Source organism: Ursus arctos, unplaced genomic scaffold (assembly GCF_023065955.2).
Source record: "Ursus arctos isolate Adak ecotype North America unplaced genomic scaffold, UrsArc2.0 scaffold_25, whole genome shotgun sequence".
NCBI lineage: Eukaryota > Metazoa > Chordata > Mammalia > Carnivora > Ursidae > Ursus > Ursus arctos.
Window position 1 is genome coordinate 32594536 of NW_026622930.1, and position 19622 is coordinate 32614157.

General features: G+C 36.3%; 1 protein-coding gene across 20 annotated transcripts in view; it reads right to left on the minus strand.

Annotated features, from left to right (window-relative positions):
- Window positions 1–1108: 1108 nt before the first annotated feature.
- PALS1 (protein associated with LIN7 1, MAGUK p55 family member) overlaps window positions 1109–19622 on the minus strand; it is a 71837-nt gene continuing 53323 nt past the window's right edge. For all 20 annotated transcript variants that reach the window (XM_026489680.4, XM_048219813.2, XM_048219807.2 and 17 more), the window contains 7 exons: window positions 15882–16065; window positions 14068–14139; window positions 13439–13510; window positions 10823–10990; window positions 9938–10140; window positions 9033–9143; window positions 1109–3912 (listed from right to left, as the gene is read on the minus strand). In XM_026489680.4, the coding sequence (XP_026345465.1) occupies window positions 3736–3912; window positions 9033–9143; window positions 9938–10140; window positions 10823–10990; window positions 13439–13510; window positions 14068–14139; window positions 15882–16065 (987 nt within the window). In that variant the 3' untranslated portion in view covers window positions 1109–3735. The remainder of the gene's footprint in view (window positions 3913–9032; window positions 9144–9937; window positions 10141–10822; window positions 10991–13438; window positions 13511–14067; window positions 14140–15881; window positions 16066–19622) is intronic.

Sequence of the window (19622 nt, forward strand, 5' to 3'; positions counted from 1 at the left end):
AAAGCTAGAAAGTGGTGAATCCAGGATTTAAATCCAGGCAGTCTACCTTCTTGTTTTTAAACCCTTCTAACCTTTCTTGCCTCCCCTATATTTAAAACTTTGGGTAAAGGTAAGATCTAAGGCCTGTCCTGGAGGAGCTGAGTTTTGGCAAATCCCGTTTTAAATCGGAGGTTTTATTCTGTAAGTAATTTCAGTAGTGATAGGTAACATAGGAATTCACTTGGTTTTCCAATTTTCAAGGCTTAACGTTTAATTCTCCCAACACCAGAGTGAGGTGTAAATAGTGTTCTCTCCATTTTACAGATGAGGAAGCTGAGGCTTTGTCAGGTCAGAAGCAGAGCTGGGATGCAGGCCTTGGTTCTTAAGCAGTATGTACTGCCTCTGTAGGAGGCAAAAAATGGGTATGAGTGTCCAGGGTTACTTAGTGGTTTTTCACTTAGGTAAACTCAGTGTTCACCTTCACCCGCTGAGGCCAGAGAAGCACCTAGATTTCCCCTGTGGCTTCTTAAAGCTCTTTTTTATTGGCCTTGGCTAAACTCCCTTCAAAACTGCAGATGATTTTATTGTTTTAGCATATTGTTAACTAGAAATCAGAAGAAAATAGTGAACCAAATTTGTGTGGGTGACGTGATCCATAGGGGAAGGGAATGATCAGGAATAGAAAGCCAGATGGGTAGCAGGTGTGTATGTGTGTGTGACACTTTTTGTTGGTATGATTGCCTCCTTCGGGAGAGCTAGAGTGGTACAGTAGAAAAGTGAATGTTATGTGTTTGTCTACTCACATCCTAGCCTTTGTCCCCTCACATCCTTGGCTGCATATAAGTGGAATTTGCCCAAGTATTACATACATTTTTTTCCCTAGAAAATGTTTACGTTCACAGTGTTAAGCTATCTATCTTTAATAAAATTTTTTTAAAACAAGGAAACAGAACCTACATCTGTGGCAATAGGGGGCACTTCCCCACCATGAAGAAGAAATTAAAAGGTATTTTATGTTTCATGCGGAAGTTCCAGTGGACTTATTTCTGGCAAAAACTTGCAGACCGAGTGGTTAGGTGAGTCAAAATCTTGAATAGCAGAGGACATAAACACAGAACGTACTCAATGGTTTTATTTGAAATATAATTTTACTTTGTTTTTACAATACAGTGTGCAGTATGACAACTCAAAATAAGAGTGCAGATACAAGGTAAGAGTACAAAGGATTAACAATAGATGTCAAAGGTTACCTTTTATTAAGGCTAAATCCCTGGTTTATAGTTTCCATACACATTCACAAAATTACATTCAAATTATTCCTTATCAATACTTATTCCTTAGGCCATGAAAAAAGGAAAAAGAAAATCCAGATATTACATTTTTCACATAAAGCAAATCTGGATTAATCTCTGAATACTATCCTTTTCCATTTGTTCTGCCTTATGAAGATTTAGCAAACTAACGTGCATTTTATTAGCTATTGCTGTCATTCTTATAAGTGGGTAAGACCTATCCCCGACTGGGTCTCCAGTCAGAACCACAAAGGGCAGGAAATAGAACTGGCAGGAGCCGCTGGACAACTGGGTGTATAGCAAGGCTTTTTTTTCTTTTTTTAAGGAAGTCAACAATTAAGTTTTCACTTTGTTTAGGGACTGTGTTGAATATCAACACATCCATGTCAGGCTGAGAAAAGTTTGGGACATAAACATTTCTATCCTCCTTCCATTGCGGATAAAGAGAGAACTACAGGACTTGACTGACCCTCAACTCTCTCTTGTCAGCTAAGAGTATACTATGACATGGCATGTGCCTTGGTAGTGGATTCGCTTGTGAAAGCACATGTGTGCTCTAGTGTGGCTCTGCAGTCTGCAGGCTAACTCAGGAACTGGCAAAACAGCTACTTAAACTGCCAACCTTTTAGGGCTGAAAACCTTTTAGATCTTGTCAGCTATGAAAAAGCAGCTCATAAAACTCCATTGTCTACCATAGACTACCTTTCATTCCTTAAGAGAAAGTAAACTGGAAAACTAAAAAGATTGTGTTAATATTCCTTGGATTTCTCTGTCCTAAACTGGAGTGTTTCAGATCTGAAAAGACAGTATGGCGTTCCTTCCCTTGACCCAGAAATGTTACTTTCTTCCTAAGGAAGAAATACTTGAAAGTATTTCCATATAAGACACATTGCAGCCAACTTCAAGGCCATGCAGATTTGAACAGAAAAGGCAACATAAACTATCTACATTTGTTCAAGTAAAATTACACAGAAATCAAATATACACAACAACAAGACAAACTACTCATTAAAAACAATCGCTTATGTTAAATTAAGTGACAACTCCATGTTATTCCAGTGTTTAGCTTTGGGAACAGGAAATGCTGTAGCTGAAGTCATAAAAATGAAATCAAGACATTCACATTTGAGGTCATTTGACACACATCACACCATCCCTAAAGGCTTGAAAAGACTACAAATTAACTTTCCATGCCAGTTACAGAAGTTGAATTTTAAAGCTACAGCTCTATAGACAGTATGAAAATCCCATTAGCTTAAACCATTTATGATTTAGCAAGCCATTGCATTCTGGTCATAAGAGGCAGAACTTGATGATAGGATAAAAACCTGAACCCATGTTCTTTTCCTATACCGTTCAAATGACTTTCAGGTCATCCTTTCCTTGTGATCTCAAAGTCAATTGTTAACAGTATTTCCCCTTGGATATAATTTTATTCCAATGCTGAATGAGTGTTATCAATGACCATTTGTCAACCTATTAAATATTAGTATACAGTACAGCAGCTATATTCATCCAGAATTCCAGTTTTATATGGCACAGTCATGAAATTATACTGTACTCATATATAAAAATGCAAAACTGTCAAATGTGCTATATCCTCTCACGTATGAAAAACGATTTGCATCATGAGGAAAAAGTTTATATGACCATCTGCCATTCATAAAAGTGTACCTTATACATTCTATTGTACTATGCAGATCAAAGAAAGGAAGCAAGGTTATAAGAATCACTTGTGACAATTTAAGCAAAAACTTCAGAAAATTAAAAAGATCAGCATATGCTGTATATATTTTAGATCCAGAATCAGTTGAGTGTGCTGTGAAATCTGATCCACAAAGTCTGAGCTAAAGAACTGGTCTTTCTAACGGAATGTTTTAGAATTAAGACACACAAATGAATTCAAGCCTAACAGAGTAGCTTGAGACCAAAGTGGCACTGTTTTGTTTTTTTTAAATTTACATTTTAGGAAAATACTTCTGATGACAAAACCAGCTTTCTAACCAAACACTGTCCTGCCCAGTACACAGAATCACAGTTCCCCCCCCCCCCAATGAAGTCCTTTAAGTTAACTGTTAAATAAGCATCAATATTTATAACTGTGTGAGACACGGACCGTTGTGTACATACAGACAAGTTTTTCATGGAAATAGGACAAGGCAGGAAAGATTTAGTTAGGTGAAAACAGAATTAAAAGGTTTTTACATGGATAAAATGGAAATGGCCTGTTGAAAGCTTCCATTTAGAATCCCCAGAGGAGGCAAGAACCTCTAAAGCCACGTCCAGAGAAAAGACTGCTATGCACAAATTGCCTAAGGGGATTTTCTCACTAGTTCGAGATCAAAGAACAGGTCTACAGCTTATTTGGCCTGCCACCTCAGGGTCTTGCTGAAGTATCAGGGCTCTCTTCCTAGTGGCAGTTTGCCAGATCAAGTCCAATCATACCACAGAATGGATGTTCCCCTCACCTCAGCCAAGTGGACGGCACCCATTGAGGTTCAGTATCAAGTTTGTTAATTAACCTAAGCAATTCCTGATAGGCTTTATCAAGGTCTGAATTCACAATTGCTGTGTCAAAGTAGTGGCCATTGTTCTGCTCCATCTCTCTAGTCTTCTCAATGATTTCTCTCAACTCTTCAGGCTGTCAAGAGAAGACAAAAACTGAGATAATTCCATTCCCTACCAAAATATACAGTGAGTCAGAGAGGACTGAGAACAAAAAACATGTCCTTATATTGCTTGCTCTCAAAATATGCCACTTCAGGAGCTCCTCCTCAACCCTGTCATGGTCTCAGTGATTTCCTTTGCTCTGGTGTCTTCAGGACTCCTACTGAATCACCTGGGACTCAATATAACCTGTGTATACTGCTACTCAGGTTTTCATCTATTTGTTTTACTCACTAGAGGCTTCAAAAGCAAAGACTTACTTAGAATTCCCTACAAACATTTGTTTTCAAGCATTTCAGAGCATCATAACCTTTCCCTAAAAAATAACATCTTTTGTAATACAGAGTGAGCCTTTCAGTTTGAAGCAAAGTTAGCAGGACCCAAAATGTCATCTACTCTTGGCTTTATAAAGATCCGCTGTCCTTTAGCTCTACTGCAGAGTTAGGGTAAACATTATGGGAAAAGAAAAGGATCAATAGAATGGGTATCTTTCTATGAAAATGCTGCTGGTCAACCCAAGATTTAATAATCTAATATTCTGGGGGAATTACTTGGCTTAAACTGCTTCTCTGTTTTCAGTACATGAAGGAGGTCTTTAAAGATGCAAAAAAGTATCCTAAAAAGAGTTTGGGAAATGATACAGAGCAGGCTACTTTATTTTTTTTTTATTTTTTTTATTTTTATTTTTTTTTTAAAGATTTTATTTATTTATTTGACAGAGAGAGACAGCCAGCGAGAGAGGGAACACAAGCAGGGGGAGTGGGAGAGGAAGAAGCAGGCTCATAGCGGAGGAGCCTGATGTGGGGCTCGATCCCAGAACGCCGGGATCACGCCCTGAGCCGAAGGCAGACGCTTAACCGCTGTGCCACCCAGGCGCCCCATAGAGCAGGCTACTTTAAAACACTGGGTAAAGGAAACGGCTGTTTCACGTAATAGACGAGCAGGTGGTAAGGCAGGGTGTGAAACTGACGCAGAACCCTCTGATACCAGGCACATGTGTTCAAGAAAATAAAACTGCCCCCAAATCACCCATCAATGAAGAGAACTAACTCAAGTCCAAATATCTCAGATATAAAAGTCACACACCAGTACTGTATTGGACGCACAACACAAAACAACTTATTCAACTGGTTGAACTTCTGTAACAGGAAAACATACTAAAAATATGACAGCTCCAGCTTGTCCTGAGGCAGTTTCTTGTGTGGCTAATTTTCATTCTGGAATGTTGTGCATCTGGCTGTGATACACAGAATCCTTTGTTTCCTAGGGGACTCCATTACACCATTATAACTAAACACACTAACATTCTTGCTAAAACTTAGGTCTACTCAAATCTCAAGATTATTGAAAGAACATTCCAGAAGTCAAAACAGAACCTAAACTTTGTGGTGCTAGAGTTGAAAAGTAAAAGCCCTACATCTCACATAGATTCACATAAATAACCAATCCACCTAGTTTTTCTTTTTCAAATTTAAGGCATTATTTTGTCTTTTGCCAAAATGACTTATACCATTTACTTTCTTTTAATTTAGGTTTTATTTTTCAAAATTATAATTCATGACTAAGATGAAATAAAATGTTTTTGCTCAAAAAGTTTTGGACTGAAAAAATTGGCCAATACTCAAAACTGACTGTTGTAACAGTTCATACTATCAGTTTACCACTCTCAGGCCCCCATTCTAGCAGAGAGATTCAGAGTACAATCAGATTAACTGATTATTTACATTCTGCATCCAGTGAGGAACACCATCCCTTTCCTGATTAGCACAATTTCACGGAGTTAAAATTGAGGACTTGTTTTTGTTCAACACTTCTGTATGAGTGATAAAAAGCACTACTGGAAATACCAAAGGAGAGGAAACATAAGTGGAATAAAAAGGCAATAAGATACACCACCCTCTATACACTCTTAACGGGTGTGCACGGAACATGCACCCAGATAGAACTGATGCTGTGTCATAAAATAAGGCTGAAACATTTTTGAAAGGCAGCCACTCCCTATTTTCTCCCAATCCCCAGCCCCAGGGAACCACTAATCTACTTTAGGTCCCTATAGATTTGCCTATTCCAGACATCCCATAAAATGAAATCATACAATATATGGTCTTTTGTGACTGGCTTCTTTCACTTACAGCATTTGCAAGGTTGATCCATGTTGTAACCATGTATGAGTACTTCATGCCTTTTTAAAATGACTTTTTGAGACCTGTAATATTATAGCTGCAGTAATCAAGACTGTGATATTACCATAAATACAGGATAGAGTCCAGAAATAATCCCCACCCTGCATCCTGCTATATATTTGGCCAGGTCATTTTTTTAAAAAGGTGCCAATGTAATTCAGTGGGAAAACGGATCGTCTTTTTCAAGAAATGATGCTAGAGGAACAGACTATCCATGTGTTAAAAAACAAAAACAAAAGACACCAAACCAACCACCACCCTTACTTCACAATGAAACAAAGATTAGTTTGAAAGATTACAGACCTAAAAGTAAAAGCTAACACAAGAAAAGTTTTATAAGAAAACATGGGATAAAATCTTTAACTTGGAGCACGCAAATTATTTTAGACTGTACACAAAATCATTAACTGTAAGAAAAATAGAGTATGCTTCTTTAAAATTAAACACTTCTGATCTTCAAAACATTAAAAAAGATAAATTTTGAGAAAATAGTTAAATATCCAGTATATATAAGAATTTTTACAACTCCGTAAGAAAACAACCCAATTAAAAAAAAAAAACATTTCACAAAAGAATATGCCTAAATAACTACATGAAAAGACACTATCATTAGTCATTAGGCAAATGCAAATGAAAACCTTAATGATAACACTTCGCACTTACTAGAATGGCAAAAATTGTTAACAAACCAACAAAAGCACCAAAATGGGAACAAATGGAAGCAAACTGATTTAAAACAGTTTGGCAGCTTTTTACAGTTAAAATATACACTTACCATTTGATCCAGCAATTCAAGAGAAACAAAAACATAGATGTCCACCAAAAGATTATGAATGTTTAGAGCTACTTTAATCACACCAGCTCAAAATTGGAAACAATCCAAATAATTTTTAACTGATGAATATAGTGTGATATATTTAGCTCATGGTCTACCACTCAGCAATACGAAGGTAGGAACTACTGTTAGACGCAACACTGATGAATCTCAAACATTATGCTGATCAAAAGCCAGATGCAAACTTAAACGCTCTGGTTCCATTTATATGAACTTCTAGAACAGACAAAATAAATCTATGGTGACAGAAAGCAAGTTAGTGGCTGCCTAGGGAAGAATGGAGGGGTATTAACTCGAAAGAAGCACGAGAGAATTTTCTAGAGTGACGAAAATGTTCTAAACGTCAACTGGCATGGCAGGGACACAGGTACACATTTTGCCAAAACCCACTGAATTATACAAATAAAACGCATGCATTTTATTGTATATAAAATAATTTCAATGAAGTTAATTTTTAAAAATTATGCTTCATTAGAAAATCAAGCATACTGTAAAGTGTTAAAACGTTTTGGTACTGATTAAGTTCTTCCTTTAAAAATATGTATAACTGGTATCTTTCTAGACCTTACTCAATTTGGGATAGCTAATTCAAAATAAGTACTAGGATAAATAATCCCATGAGAACCCTACCTGAGACCACCAACCCAAAGAAAGTTGCCTAACATGCTTTGGAATGGTATATAGCCCTTGCATGATACTGAATCCTTGGAGAAGAAAAACATAGCAAAAAGTAAGTGTGCATATTAGAAAACAGAAAAATTAGGCTGAACAAATAGGAGGAAGTCTACTGTGGTCCATCCTTTTCCTTAAACAAACATGGTATTTCTGTCTACCAAAGTAGTTACTGGGCGCTGAGTTTCACAGAGTATTAGTTTTGTTTTCTTTATTGTAATCCCCCTCAAAAACAGCCAGTGACCATGTCTCATTTTTTTTTTTTTGGCATCCCAAGTGCTAAGAACAGCAGATTCTCTGACTCCACTAATTTATGAACTTACGATTGTGTTGCAAACATGGAAAAGGGGTGAATGCTCCTTTAACCAGCTGACCTAGTTAGACTAAACAAAGCAACCAGAATTACGCTCATCATGTAGGATGGTAAAATTCTTGACTGTCTATAGCCTAAGACACTGAAAAATACAACCTTCACATTTAGATTGAATAAGAAATATAAGTAGACTGAGAATGGAAAAAGATTTTGGGGAGGAAGAAAGAGGGTTGGTGGCAATGGTGTACAGTCAAGAATCATGGGAAAGGAGTGATATTATGTTTTTAATGACTTTTAAGGATCTTACAAAGAAGAGTGTTACGATGTGTATTTACAGCTTTTAAGGAGATTTAGAGAGAGAAAATGAAATAAGGAGAACTGAATGATTCCTCTGTAAAACGGAAGTATTTAAGAAATGAGCAAAAAACAAGGAAAAGTATTTGTTACTTTGATATATTAAGTCACTTGACAGTTTTCATTTCACACATTTAAAGTCAATGCTTTCAGATTAACACATTAATGTAACTTTATTATTAATGTTTAGTAAAATGTGAACCACCCTCAACCATGTCCAGCATCTCAAATAATTTTAAAAAATTTACCATTTCAGATCATGTGAGAAGACCAAAGGGAGAGGACAAACAGAACATAAATTTCAATCAGAGAAAAGCAAGAGCACCCAACTCTGGCCCCCCACATATGCAGAATATCTGCAGAGAAAAGTGGGTAATTCCTAAGAATCTGTGGAGAAGTTTTTTCTTGGGGGTAGAGGGCAGGGGGTTATATAATTCCTGTTGGAAATAACACAGATGCATGTGAAGAAGATTAAGGATGTTTTAAGGAATGCCAAAGGTAACCATACATTTGGGGCAGCAACAGGGAATGTGTGGAGAAAAAGAGAAGGCCCCTGCTTTGGAGAGCTGCCACAGTCCAGCCAGAGGCAACAACAGTAATTTTGGGAAAAGTGATATGGCAGGAAGAATAATCAGTTTGAAAGCTCAAGCTGATATAGCTTTTAAGCACTGTGACATGTTAGGTCATGACTGTTTCATGTTAACTTTCTATGAAACAGTACAACGCTATAACTTTACCTTTGGATTCTTGCCCTCCTTTGCCAACAACGCTCGAAGTCTTTCTTGTGAAGGAGGTGCAATGAAGATAATATATGGTTTCAAGTCTGAATTCCGGAGAGTCTTCAAGGACTATTAAAAAAAAAAAAAAGATATTTTTGGATATTTACAGTAATTTTCATTATTTAACTACTTCCCAATAATATACTTGGAATAATATCATTTAAAAAAAAGAATATCGTCTGTTAGTGTTTCCAAACATCTTTGTAACAAACAATTCACAGTATTTCCAGATCCTACCATTCACTGTAAGAACATATTGTGTACCTGGAACACACACGCACAAATTAGCTTGCCCTGTTTATATAATGAAATAAAAATGAATGACCCTGAAAGTCTACAACTGTGATGCTAAAATATCTTCTAATAAGATCACATAAAGATTATAAGTAACCACATTCAAAATCCATTTTGGAGGAAAGAGAAATAAGCAGTAATTTTACCATGTGCCAGGGTCTAAACGCAACCAGAATAGAAAGAGAAACTCCACACACATACAAAAAGAAGTTCTAGAAAAGTACACCCAAGAAAAAGCAGACTGTTTCAATTAGGGGACTGGTTTTGAGCCTGCCTTTGCCATTGTGTGACTGTGTGTTCCTAAACCGAAGCACTCTACCAAACAGGGATTACAGGAACATGCCCTTTTCTATCTAAAAACATTATTAAGACAACGTGCTTAACGGCTCCAAGTTCTTTGATAAATATGTTAGCCCAAGTAATATAAGGAATTCTGAAGGTAACATTTAGTAAAAATAATTATACTTTTCTTAAATCAGGTGTTTATAATTGAAATAGAGACTGAGCTCTTTTGTCCACTAAAACACAGAGGATCAGTGGGGAAAGAAATGTATGCGAACTTTATTTACCTGGGTACGAAGACTTAAAAGACATATTTTGCCAGAGTTGATCACTTGCCGTACTGAATCTATGCTGGTTCCATACAGATTTTTCTCAAATTCACCATGTTCAATGAACTTTCCAGCTGCTATGTCTGCCTCAAATGCTTGCCGTGAAACAAAGTGGTAATCTCTACCAGCTACTTCGTGGTCTCGCCTACTCCGAGTTGTATCTAGGCAAACAAAATGAGGTAAAATTAACTGGCATGGATCAGACTAAGCTGGGGGGATAATTCTGCTAGTCAGGGAAATTTTCAATTTTGTAATACAGACGAAATGTAAAAAGATGAACTGAGGAAATCTTATGAGCCCATGTGTTTAATACTGATTGATTTTATTTCTAGACTGAGAAATGAACAAAACTGTGGTTTTAGTATCTTAATAGTTATATTTAATTGCCTTAACACATTTTATGCTTAACTTTAAATTACTTCTCACATTTAAAACACTGCCACTCATCTTTTCCTAAAGTTTATTTCCACGAGGTTTTTTTTTAACCCTCCCACCCCCCCAGGTATTATATAATCTAAACAGAACTTCTGTGTTCAGAGATTAGGTCTAAATTTCTATTTTCTGCATCAGTTTAAAAAATCAGGAACTGATTCTATATTGAACAGGGAATTTTAAGAAGCCCAAATTGAAATTCATTTAGAAAATAATTAGTACCACAGGAAAAACTGAAGTTTCTCAGTAATGACTACCTTGAGTTACAAATTCTCAAAAGATTTTATTAAAGCAAAGTTTCTCTTTCCTGGGCAAAACTGTTTTCATGAATTGGATGAAAAATTTCTCTCCAGTTAGGTCCAGTTAGGTAAACTGAAAAGCACAGGAAAATGGGAATGCATCCAAACTTACGAGGAACTGCAGATGCAAAGCGGTCTTTTTCTTTGTTCATGAGCCTCTGACGCAATTCATTCTGGCCACAGTTCTGCGGACCAATCAAAATGATAGGTCTTTTCCTATTTGCTGGCTGATGATAAAGTGACATTTCCTCATAAGTTAAGATCTCTTCATTGTCATAATCTTTAAAAAAGAAAAAGTTAAGCCCTTCAGATAGAATTATTACCATGTAATAAAGATACAGATCTTCTAAAATAATTGGAAAGAAACACAATTTATTATTAAAAATGTTTAACTTTTTGGATCAAGATAAGTAATAACTGGGAAGGATTATATGAATATTTTCCAATGTCAATATATACTTCCCAATACTATGAAAATAAATCAGACAATATATTAATCCTTCTAGAAGTGTTTATTGCTTCTCTTTTTTCATAGTTTGAATGTTTTAATACAACAAAACTACTTGTACTGCTTTTACTGTAAAATAGCTAGTTTGCAGCCCATACTTTGAGAGAGGGTCGGGCACCAGGGGATGAAGTAATGAGAATATGGTCTGTCATTTTTGTAAAACGGGGATTCTAATACTACACTTAGAGGGTTGGTTTAAGGATCAGACACAGTATATATGCTAAGCACAATACCTGGCATAGACAATATTTAAAATAGTAGCTACACACTAGTGTTTATCAGAGAAAGTATGAACACTTTTCCGTGGTTATAGAACCTGAAAACAGTTTGTGCTATCTGAACTTGGAATACTAATACTAACCCGAGGTCATGATTCAAGAAGTTTAAGTTGTGGTAGGTGGAATAACCTTCCTGAAAAAGCCCATAATCCAGGTGAAATCAGAGCTGTCGAGTGGTAAGAAACAAAGGCAGACAACGAGCAGCCTGCCATCTTCCCACTCGTATTACTTCCCCTGACTAGGAAAGAGCTCCAGATGTATAGTCACACTCAGCTGTAAGTTCCACGGGGGCAGGCAATCATCTTAGTCTTGCCAGTGCTTAGCACAGAGCACAGAGTAGGAACTCAAACTGTATTTGTCTAAATTCTAGCTCTATATTAGCTTTAAGAACTTAAGCAGATCTTTAATATCTGACCTTCAATTTATTAATCTATAATCTCAAGGAATTTATTGTGAGACCTAAATGGATGAAGGTATCTAAAGCATATAGTTACTGCCCCTGGAAGAGAATGGTTACTATAAATGATAGTTATTATTAATAAAAAATATTATGATGACACCATTATGAATAGAAATATAATTCCTGCCCTTCCCAAAATGCTTTGCCCTCTGAAAAATCAGAGTTCTTTCTTGTAACCTGTACAATCAGATTGTGGCAGTATTTTTATTTATAAAGACTTAGTTATACATCTGTAAGCTTCAGATTTGCAGGTTTTCTATAGTATAATAACTATTAGAGCAGAACCAATTTAGTGTATTTCAAAGGATGAAGAAACAGATACTAATCACTTACCCAAATACAGAGGAAAGGATGAAAAATTCAATAAATCTTAGCTATGCAATGTTTCAATTAGTATTAAGGATGTTTATTTTGGAAACAAAGTATATCGAATCTCAGATTTAGTTTTAAATGGGATTTTTCAATAATCTGTAACATTTTATTTTCATGTTTAATTTAAGCTGCCTAAAAAAAATATCCGAAGGCACTCACAGAATAAGCCTTATAAATTGTGTAAGAAGTTAAGGAGTGCCTTTGCTTTATTTATTTGGGTTCTTTCTGACAAGAACCAAAGCAGGGGTAGGCAAATTCTAATGCACATAAGGACCAACCAAGAACGTAATGAAAAGCAGTAAAATCAGGTTGAGTTTATAAAAACTGGATGTGGTGGAAACTGTTGAACTAAGATAGTAGGTGCCTAACAGAGAGACAACAGTAATCACTCAGGTCCAGCAGACTGCTGTTACTTGGGAATACAAGCCCTGTGTTATCTTTGATATGAAGAGACACTACACTTAAAAATTTTTTAAATTTTAGTAATAAAACAAAAAACTCTATGCACCTGACTCAGTCAGCAGGTAGCAGGTTCTGTCGAATGGGTTGCCTCAGTGATACGAGTTATTGTAGATAAAATACTCATTTTTACTTAAACTATATTGTTAGATTTTGTTACAGGCATGTATTAATTTCACAAAGAATTTAAGGAAAAATCAATATAACACTATATAATGCTTAACTGTACTTTAATGTTTATGCCAGTTTTTCTCTAAATTCAAAACACTGCATTATTCATAGAATTCCAAAAGAAAATAATTTCTGCGAAATGACTTTCGTAAGCATGTTACATTAACGTTACATTAAGAAGCAAAACAGGACTAGAAATATAATTCCCTAAAAATAGTAGTTTAATTTCTTTCAAGTGTTAGATACAGACCTCTTTCAGATATAAATCCAGCTATATCTAAGAGAACCCACTATCATTTTGGCGGGGGGGGGGGGGAGGAGAGGAGCAGAGGGAGAGGGAGAGAGAGAATCTTAAGCAGGCTCCACGCCCAGTGTGGCGCCCAACTCGGGGCTCAATCTCACAACCCTGATATCATGACCTGAGCCGAAATCAAGAGTTGGATGCCCAACTGACCGAGCCATTCAGGTGCTTGAACTCACCATCATTTTTATTGGCATTATATAAAACCTTTTTCCTCTTCTTTTTATTCTTCTTTGCACACCATAGTTTTCCTGTTGAACAATTAAAAGCATAACTGTAAACGTGGTACTTGTTTCCTTGAACAAAGCTACATATTTCAAATTGAAGAACTCACACAATTTTCCATTTAAATTTATAAACGCATATCATATTGTTGTGCAGAACTATTTTTCAAGGAAATAGTTATAATTTTCCATTAGTCTCACATTACAGATGACCTTTAATACTTAAATCCTGTCCTTTCTTTAGAGTTCTAAGATAATCATTTGCCTCTCTTACCATGAATATATCTTTTTTGACAATTCTGATATGTAAATTTTTTAAAAGAATTTATTTGAGAGAGAGCGAGCCAGCACGAGTAAGGAGAGGGGCAGAAAGAAAGAGAGAATCTTCAAGCAGACTCCCCAGTGAGTGAGAAGCCCAATGCGGGGCTCGATCCCACGACCCTGAGATCATGACCTAAGCTGAAATCAAGAGTTGCCTACCTAAGCGACTGAGCCACCCAGGCACTCCCTGATATGTAAATTTAAACACAGTTCCAGATGGAGACCCAAGAAACCTTTCATTAATGACAAAATAAGTGTCCAACCTGATTTTTCTGGCTCCTTGTCTTCTTCTATGGTTTGCTTCATGGCTTCCCTTTGCTGCTGAAAGCTTTTCCCTTAACAGCAGAAAGAAAAGAGTAAAGTTTAAGACAAAAGAATGTAAGTTTTTTGTTTTTTAATCAAGGGGAAAATACCAGAAGTAATTCTTCACTTACATTCCCCTTTAAATCTTTCTGCCACCATATGAGAGTATGTCAGCTATGTTTATAAGCCTCCAAATGTTTAAAGTACTAAGTTTCAACCTCACTATCAACCAATCCTAAGACACGTATATATCATCTATTAGAAAAGTAATAAACTAGTGTTAGAAAATGTAATAGTTCAATTTTTACAAAGCTTTCCACTGTGCACTTACTATGTGGAAAGTACTATGCTGGATCCTGCTTCTGGATCATTTAGAATTACCTCAAATCGAACAAATTAATTCCAGGAGTTAACTTTACAAAAAAATACGTGAACATTCATCACTTTCTGATTTTATGATACCACTCAATCCCTTTTTCTTCGTATGTATGTGTATGTTTTAATGATTTTTTTATTTCCATTAAGCTACCAATGATATAAATAAATGAACAACACAAAAATTTTTCCTCTCAGAATTAAGATTTTAATATAGGAGGCTTTCAAAGTTTTTGATATTCATCTTCTTTTCAGACATCTACCTTAAAATCAAATGTATTTTTTCTGGAGGATAAAAGTGGTTTTACTTAGAAAATCTGGATTAGAATTCTACTTTTAAAATTTTTATATCAGTTCTTTTTGTTTCGAGCCAAGGATTCTTTGAAATCAATAAGCAAATTCCATATATGTTGGGATAATCTGTAGAACTTAGTGCATTTCATAAGAGCACAAGCAAAAACAATACTGAGTTTGGTACACATAAGAAGTATTAAAGATAACCAGGTTATCTTTAGGAGCTATACAGATTGCATTCCTAGTAAAAACAAATAACTATAATGAGGTAAAAACAAATAACTATAATGAGAGGGGAAATTTTAAGAGCATTAAAATTTAAAAATAAGTAAAAAAACTTTTTTAGGTAAGTATCTGATTTTGACAGATTCAGAAAAAAAATAAGGAACAAAATGATTTTGATCAGTATACATGTTAAAATTTTAAAAACAGTATAGTCATGTACTTCTATGGCACATTTTTATAGTACATACGTATGTAGACTGTTGTAATGGCAGCAGAGGTGGACAATATGCAGGGAGGTGGACAACATGACCTCTTAAATCTTCTAACACTTAAAACCATCATCTAACTCAAACTAAGGTGGATCCATTTATTTGTCCTATAAAAAGACTTACAAATGATATCACCCAAATCTCCTTGACACATCTTTCAGAAACTCAGTATAGTCAGTTAGTCAATATACTCTAGTTCTAAATATTTATGGGCTAAGGCTGGCATGATGAGAAGATATCAAACTGATATCTGGTACAAGCACTAAGTAGAACATACTGGCTACTCAATACTCCAGGGCTTCTAGAGGAATGTCCCATGTCTGTTCCTGTGAAGAAGCAAGGGTATAGCATCATCCTCTAAAGTTAATGTAAGAAACCCATTCCTCATTCTCTGAAATATAACTGAGCATAGGCAGAATTTGTTTTTAGCTGTTGGGTTTTAAAACAGAGGATTTGTGGCTTTCAGTGATCTTATTAATACAAAGACCCAACTGCATGCAAAAGTAATTACATCATTTTTTAAAAAAGACACAAAAAAGTGAGTTTTTTCCTCTGTGAAGGCTTGTATTTTAAATGTTCTTTTAAATATGTTCCACTATATTGTCTTTTACCTGGAACGAGCCCAGCTAGAGGCTGATTATCTTCGTCCCCTTCCCTGTAGGCTTGCCACCAATTTGGATCTTCTTGACTGATGACATGAAGTATATCCCCTTTTTGAAAAGATAGACCTAATTCTCGACATGGGACATAAGGGTCATCTGAGGGGTCATAATCAAAATGAGCTTTCACATGGATCTAAAAGATAAAAAGGGTAAAATCAAAGCAACAGTAATGATGAAATGATAACACAAAATATTCAGCAAAAACATTAAAATGTTACAATTTTTCATTAGTGTAAAGTAATTATGAGTTGAAAGCAGGGAGGTTTAGTTAAGTAACAGCAGTGTTTTCTCAGGCTTCTCTGTTTTCTTTAATTAAGTTCATCTCTCTGTTGACTGCAAACATGTACAAGAGTAAAAAACCATATAGGAGTACGCAGAGCATTGCACTGTTAGCCATTAGCAAGCCTGAAGTGCTAAGGGGCCTCAAAGGCTTGAGAGAAGCAGGAGGGAACTAACTGAGACCACTTCACCTGCCATTCCTGACCTTTGAAAACAGTAACTCTGCAACAAGGTATGTAATTTCTAAACCACAACCACCCAGAAAGGTAGACTAAACCTCACTGCATCTGTCACCTTCATAGGAGAGTGTCAGTTTCCCGGGTGCCGTCATCCCTTCTTGAATACACGGTCAGTGTAACTGTGCCTTCGAGTTCTCTGTGTTTCTTTCAAAGGGATGTTTGGGTTCATAAACAATCACACCCCAAACTGCTAAAATCATCTAAATCAAATTTATAATAAATTCCTGTTGTGTTCCATTTGTAGGCTTTGAAATTTAACTAGTGGTACAAGTTGTAATTTTTGCTAACAATGTATTTTTGCTTATCAAAAACGTGTTAGACTTATAGCATTAAAGGTGAGAATTCACATGAATCTTCTTGAAAGCTAAGTTATTGCCTATAGTCTTTCCTTCAATATACCTCCATAAGATATAATAAAGTCATCTTAATTCTAAGAAGTTATAAAGGAATATTAATATTCTAACTTATCCATCTGTAATTTTCATCCCACCTGGTAAAGTGCTATGTGGCATTTCCAAAATCAGCAGTCCGTTTTTGTCTAATGAAATCCAACACCTGTATGCAATGACTGTTTCCACCCCGTATGGGTTAAATTGCAGCTCAATGAGCCAAGCAACTGATTAACATCCAAAGAATTTTACAATTCAGAGTCCTTTTCTATCCAATTGTTATTTGTCTTTCCTTAACTAAGCCTTTTACCCTTGCCATAACTGAGGCCACCTATCATAAAGATAACAACTGGTCTGCCTCAAAAGCTGTTTTATGAGAAGACGGTATCTTTTTTCAGCTCCTAAAACACAAAATTGACTATTCTCAATCAATGATGATAGATATGAAATTTGATAAAATACTTTCTAAGTGATAAAGATATATAGATAGATAGATAGATAGATAGATAGATAGATATCCCTTCATAATGAGGTATAAGCAAGAATTCTCATGAAAGCAACAGCCTCTTTCAGAAATTATGCTTGAGAGTATCATTAAATAAGTATTTTTATAATTTCAGAAAAATATATTACTAACTACTATAAAAGAGGAAATGAGGAAATCTTAAGTCCTAATATATACAAATAACAACACTGAGGTAAAGCAATTTAATGATCCAGTTAAAAATGTAGAATTTACATGCTAGTCTGTTTTGGGGGGTAGCTTTCCACGGAAGTACTCCGTAAGTTCAAGAGTACACACAATCGTAAGTGTGTGGCTCAATGAATTTTCACAAATGAAACATTCCTGCATAACCAGCACCCATATCAAGACCCAGAATATCACCAGCACCACAGAAGCCCTGCCTCAGGCCCCCTTCAGTCACTAACCACCCTACCGTCCTCCAAGGGTAAACATCATCCTGATTCCTGGGAAGCATAGATTACTTTCCCCGGTATTTTACTTCATACAAATAGAATCACACAGTATTCACTCTTGGGTTAAATATGGCTAAGAGACCTCATTCAGGGGCACCTGGGTGGCTCAGTCGGTTAGACGCCTTGGGCTCAGGTCATGATCCCAGAGTCCTGGGATCAATCCCTGCTTTTGGCTCCCGGCTTAGCGGGGAGCCTGCTTCTCCCTCTGCCTGCTGCTCCCCCTGCTTGTGCTCTCTCTCTCTCAAATGAATCAATACATTTTTTTTTTAAAAGAGACCTCATTCATTTTGACAGTGTTCTGCTGCACTCCAATTATAGAGTGCCGTAACAAGCCTTGTTCTTGATGTGAAAACAGAGTTTTGATTAAAATCTTGAAAATTTGCCAAGTAAAACCAAAAGTGAATTTTAGAAAGTTATACAAAGGTAGCAGAGAATCAAAACACAGTTGAGAGACTGGTTACAGAGATATACATACAATTTTGTAATCTTGACATAAGATGCAGCATAGTCTAGAAGTACCTAATATGTAGGATTATCAAAAAAACTTCTGCTTATCATCTCTGTCAATCAATGCTTCCAAAATCTGCTTAAGTTGTTGCTTTTTAGCCAACAAGTCTTGGAAATCTAAATATGGAATTACAGGGATTATTTAAGGTGGTGAAGAGATCATTTTTGTTATCAGGGTTTTAGAGATCTGTGAAATCAGACTAACTTGGTCACCTGATAATTTTATCAAATAACTTTCTAAAAGCAATACCCAGCACATTTTCAAAGTGTTCTGCTCAGATCACCTGCCAGGAATGTTTATCAAAATACTAAATTCTTGGGGCGCCTGGGTGGCTCAGTCGTTAAGTGCCTGCCTTCGGCTCAGGTCATGATCTCAGCATTCTAGGATTGAGCCCCGCATCAGGCTCCCTGCTCAGCAGGAAGCCTGCTTCTCCCTCTCCCACTCCCCCTGCTTGTGTTCCCTATCTCGCTGCCTCTGTCAAATAAATGAATAAAATCTTAAAAAAAAAAAAAAAAAAAAAAAAAACCAAACTAAATTCTTATTGCCACATCTCAGACTTCAGGATTCTGCATTTTAACTAGCTTCCTCGGGTAGCTGTTTACATACATGCCGTTTAAAATATACCCTAAGGGGTGCCTGGGTGGCTCAATTGGTTGGGTATCTGCCTTCAGCTTGGGTCATGGTCCCAGGGCCCTGGGATCGAGCCCCACATCGGGCTCCCTGCTAAGCGGGGAGTCTGCTTCTCCCTCTCCTCCTGCCTGCCGCTCCCCCTGCTTGTGCTCTGTCAAATAAATAAATAAAATCTTTTAAAAAATAAAAAATAAAATATACCGTAAAATCTTAGGGAACTACTACCCTGAGGGAAACTAATTAAACCACTGTGGAGGCTGTATCTAGGTCTATGACTTTTGCCAAAGGTCAGCAAAATCAGCCACAGATGCTTTTCTCTCTCCTCTTGCTTAGGTGTTACCACCCCTTGACTATTCAGATTTAGCTGGTTTGGAATTGGGCCTATCTCTGTGTAGGCTGAAGAAGAGTACAGAGGAGAAATGCTTTGCTTATATAACAAGTTTATCTAGTGCAGTTTCAAATGTACCCCCTAAAATTAACAGCAAAATTTATTTCACATTAGAGATTAATCATTTGGTTGAGTTAAAATCTGAGCATTGCCTTGACATGCTCTATGTGACTTCTATCCATATATTCTAACTGATCAATTCTTATTAGTGCTAGAAGTTATCTTCATCCATCTTTCTTCTCCTGCTGTTAGTGGCTAGTTTAGTTCCATATAAAAGAA